Source organism: Limulus polyphemus, unplaced genomic scaffold (assembly GCF_000517525.1).
Source record: "Limulus polyphemus unplaced genomic scaffold, Limulus_polyphemus-2.1.2 Scaffold2738, whole genome shotgun sequence".
Taxonomy (NCBI): domain Eukaryota; kingdom Metazoa; phylum Arthropoda; class Merostomata; order Xiphosura; family Limulidae; genus Limulus; species Limulus polyphemus.
In genome coordinates, this window is record NW_013668348.1 from 18,369 (window position 1) to 23,335 (window position 4,967).

The 4,967-nt window shown below is 30.5% G+C and overlaps 1 protein-coding gene across 2 annotated transcripts in view; it reads right to left on the reverse strand.

Moving 5' to 3' along the window:
• Positions 1-1,498: 1,498 nt before the first annotated feature.
• Positions 1,499-4,967, reverse strand: part of LOC106467783 (acyl-coenzyme A thioesterase 9, mitochondrial-like) — a 64,058-nt gene continuing 60,589 nt past the window's right edge. For both annotated transcript variants that reach the window (XM_013928160.2, XM_022395975.1), the window contains one exon: positions 1,499-3,303. In XM_013928160.2, the coding sequence (XP_013783614.1) occupies positions 3,230-3,303 (74 nt within the window). In that variant the 3' untranslated portion in view covers positions 1,499-3,229. The remainder of the gene's footprint in view (positions 3,304-4,967) is intronic.

Here is a 4,967-nt window from a genome sequence, read left to right on the forward strand (position 1 = left end):
TAGAATGCCTTGAGCAGGCACTATGGTACATTTTATATTAACGTTTATAGCAGCAAAACAATAATAACACATAATGCTTAAGCTATAACTTGAACTGACAGTACGAAAACAACGAGAACGATAGATTTGGAAAACACTAGCTTGTGTTTTTCGGACATTTAAGTATTGTAAGCTAGGTTGCTTGCTACAACTCATATTCAAAAAGAACCGAAATCGATTAAAATACATAAACTTTGATTTGCACAACCTTTGTAGGTTTGTTTACGCAGACATTTTTATATTATTTTATTGCAAAAAGAAAAGAAAAACTATCCAGCTAGATCTAAAGTGTATAGCACCAGGAAGTTAAGTAATGTGTATTTTGTATATATGTCCAAGATACTTACTAAAGCCATCTGACACCATCCCTTATTTTGAACTGATGATTGGGGAGATGGCAGCTAGTCGGCAGCATCCTACTACCTCATATCTATGCTAAGAGATTGACTGTCACTATTATAACATACCCACAGCTTAAAGAGCAAAAAAAATATTTTAAGATATTGCACAGATTTAAACCAGCTAGTCATCTCAAAAATCCAGACCTCTATCACAGGCCCAACCCATGCTGAGGTAGTTAAATAAAAACATAATAGTATTAAGAATATCTTTCATGGTTTAAATAAACAGACAATGTACATCACATTAAACTACTGTAACTGTATTAAAACATAAGTAGAGACATTCACAGATAATAAAAACAGTTTCATTTTCATTGCAATTAATTCCGTTACTTATATTAAGTTTGCAAAAACAACAACTTTTATTATTTATTCTGGCTCAAAATTTATTGTTTCGAATGGTTAATATTATCTCATCTGTGTACAAGGTGTTTTGTCATAATATATAAAAGTTGTTAGATGGGGAGAAAAATGCAAATAAAAAATACTCTTATCCAGGTGCTAAACAGTGTAGACAATTAGAAACATAAAGCATTAAAGTAGAATACTTGCTGAACAAAGTTAATCCATCTATGTAGTTTATTGAGCCACAAATGCATTAATGAAAGTTTGACACATCAATGTAATTCTAAACCATAAAATATATATTGATTTTGACTTATCTATAAAATTACAATAATTTTTTCTTGACTAAAATTACACAACTTCCCAAGATATGATTCTTAATCAAGCAATACGCCATGTAGTACTTTTTCAGTTGTTTTACAAAATTTCCTTTGATCATGCTCAGATATTAAACATCATCTCTGACACCTTTTCATAATTCATGTAATTAAGTTTCTTTTACCATTAGGGTATGAAGTATTAGGTTGTGATGAGATAGTAAATAAACCATTTGACTATTACTTCGTTGAAAATAGAAGAAAATTTCTTGAAGTAACAGAAATACAAAACAAACTTACAAATCACTAAAGGCTATTAGTACATGTAAAAACAAGGAACCTAATTTTCATGCTTCACAAAAGGTATATGATTATCTTTGTGAGAAAATTTACTTCTAGTATTTTGCAGGTGTTGATATATTTTGTTTTGTTGTAAATTCAAAACACATATTATCCAAAAATCCTACAAATACGATTAATTTTTGTGGCAAATCTGCATTTTTCAGATGTCCGATTACATGTTTTTCATTTCCCTCTTTTTCTCAATTTTTCTTTCTGATTTCAATAGACTATTTGAATAATTTACTCCTATATTAGTGCTTAATTTTGTATTTTATTGTGGTTATGTATTTGGAAAAGCTTACCTAGGGTATTTGAAAATATATACATATCTTAAGAGAATTATTTTCACATACTTTTTAAAGTATTGGAGTTTTCCAACAAGTAAAATAAACGAATGCTGTTAATTTTCAAGAATTTTTACACATTTACAGCTTGTAATAATTTACAAGAAAAATTAAAAATCTTCTGAAGTGTGATGAAATATTCTGTTACAAATCTGTACAGACATGTATCACTACAATGTGACAACAGTAATGCTTCTTGTTCAGTTGCACTTAATGAGCTGGTCTTTGGGTGTCTAAATATTTGGAACAAATGAAAATCAAATTATGGAAATGTTTTATTTGAAAAGGTAAAAAAAAATGTTGTGGTTGTTATTACAGAGATGTAAAAACTTTAAACGAATGTAAGATAAACTAATTACAAAATGTGCAAAAACAAATGCTGCAAGTAGATTAGGTCTAACAATGTTATTTAAATGCATGAAGAATCTGAAATTTATATCTAATCTTTAACTGATATAACAATACACAATAACAATACTTAGGTTATTTACGTCAGTTGTAATAAAACTCAAATAATATAAATTCCATGCAAATCTTCATTAAATGAAATTTTTCCATGTATAATAATATATAATAATATAATTATAATAGCAAATTATAGAATGTAAAACAAGTTTTAAATATTCTACTAAAACACCAAAATTGTTGGACTCGATAATAAGTAAAGAGATGAGTAGATAATTAAACTAAAAATTTAGTTTTACAGTACTGTTACTGTTGGGGAGTTTCCAAATGAACACATTTGTTTACAAATTACATGAAAATTAATATGCCTATTATTCATGATAAAAATCATGTTTGGATGCGTTGTTTTTACTACATTCTTTTTAATCTGTCCATTAAAGGATTTCAAATAAGAAGGGTGGAAAACAAAAGTTGAGACCCGTGTTGTTTGTGTTTCATAAATTACTGCCCAGGAAGTTTTTTGCTGAATAGCAAAACTTTGCAGAAAGGTTGATCTATGACAGGAAAAGTTTGTCTGAAACACTCATAGCTGCAGTAGAAAAAGCTAGTATTATAGTTGTCAATGCTTCACCAACTTTTGACATTCAACATTGTAACATTAGTGCTTGAGTTTACATATGTAAACAGCATTTCTAATGAAGTTTTAGTTGTAATATGTTTGTCATAGTAGAATGAATGATAAATTTCTACTTGTTTTTCCTTCACAGTATAAAATCATTCACCAACTAAATCATTAAAAAGCAGTAGTAGAACTTCATATGTATATCAAGAATACAAACTAAAGAATACAAAAATTTACTTACCAAGTATTATATGCAATAATAAAGCAATATTATCAAAATAATACTACAGGTTATAACATTTCGAAAAAGTAAAAAGCTTTCAACAAAACTGGCATATAAAGCACATTAAACCTCATCCAAAAATTCAATAGGGTAAGTGGGGTTAAATGCAAATTGAGTTGGCACACCATATTTTACAGGCTGTTTAGTTCTGCAGTTTTTAGTGCGGATTCATAGTGACGTTTACCATCCAAGTACAGCATGGCCTCTATATTACAAATAAAAAACTGAATTATTATACAAAGTGATTTGAAAATCATGTAAAATTTCTGAAACAATCTTATGATATTACACAGGCCTACAAATTTAAACTTCATAAAAGTTCTGTTGGTTTAATAATGGATTTTCCATAATTCAACTACACAGATTTTGAAAATAATACTCATATTTTTCTATCACGTAAGGATCTTTTAAAAATCAGGAAGAAAAAAACTCTTACATAGATCAAATTATTATTTCATTTACCACAATGTACATTTGTTTATTATTAAGTTTGTTAACAAAAATACAAACAAACTGAAGGAGAGGGAAGAACAAAGATGTCGAACGAATATGTATCCTCATTAATCTTGGTTTTTTGTGAAATCTACATACTTTAGTCTCAAAGCTATGTGTCGTGGTCTTTATTTTATGTATTGCATCTGAAGCATCTCATTTCAATGACCAGCAGTAATCAGCCATCATGCTGATGTTCCACCTTCCTTGATGCCTTTCTCAAATCTTCCCCCTTGTTCTTCACTGATGGCACTGACATTTTCAGGGAACTAGTAAATACATGAGTGTAAGAAATGAACTTAAGCTCATATTACAACCCAACTCTTGGAATTTATTGAGCATGTTATTGAGAATATTTTCGTAGTTTGGGTCCTTGTTGTTTCCTAAAAATTTGTCAATAACATCTTTAAAGGTAACCCACACTTCTTTTTCAAATTTCCTCATTATCCTTTCGAAATGTTCATCCGAATTCAATTTCCTAATCTGAAGCCAACAAAAATCCCTTCTTTAAGTTCCACTTCTGAAAGAGCTGTAAATTGCCCACACAGATACTTGAAACAGTTGCCATCTTTGTCTAAGGCTTTTACAAACCGCTTCATCAAGCCCTGTTTTATGTGAAGTGGATGTTATATGACTTTCTTTGTGTCAACCAAACTTTCACGTTCAATGTTTTTTGATCCTGGTATTAAGCTGACTCTTCATGGCCATTGCTTCTTTATCCAGTGTTGATTTTGTGCACTGCTGTCCCATTAACACAAGAAACATGAAAACTTTGTATACCCTGATTGTTGACCCAACAACATACAAAGCACTTTTAAGTCTCCAGAAAGTAACCAACTATATTCTTTGTATTTGACCTTATTAAGAAGAAGTTCGAGATTTTTCGTACGTTTCGATTGAGCAACACGAACAGATACATATATGTTACCATTGTGAAGGAGAACACCTTTTAGACATCTTTTGGAGGAATCAATGAACAATCGCCACTCACTTGGTTCATAGACTGCAGCTCCTAGCATTGTTGTTGCAATCAACCAGTGAACCTTCTTGCAAAAAGCATGGTATAAACTCTTTCTCACGATTTCTGTACCAGTAAAATGATGTCCCTGGAGAAAGTAAGTTATTAACCAGAAGTCTGGACCCCAAAATCTCTGAGAATCCTTTGGAAGGCCCAAATCTCTCACCAAATCATTGAGCTCACCTAGTGTGAAAAGTTGTGGTTCACCAGACATTTCAGGTTGAAAACAATCCTTATCATCATTTCTATTGACATCAGATTCAGAATCAGACAAAACTGTATCAAGATTCTCCAGTAGAGTAGGTACAGGTACATCAAGTCCATGGAATTCCAAAAGGCAAAGATTTTTTCATACCTTT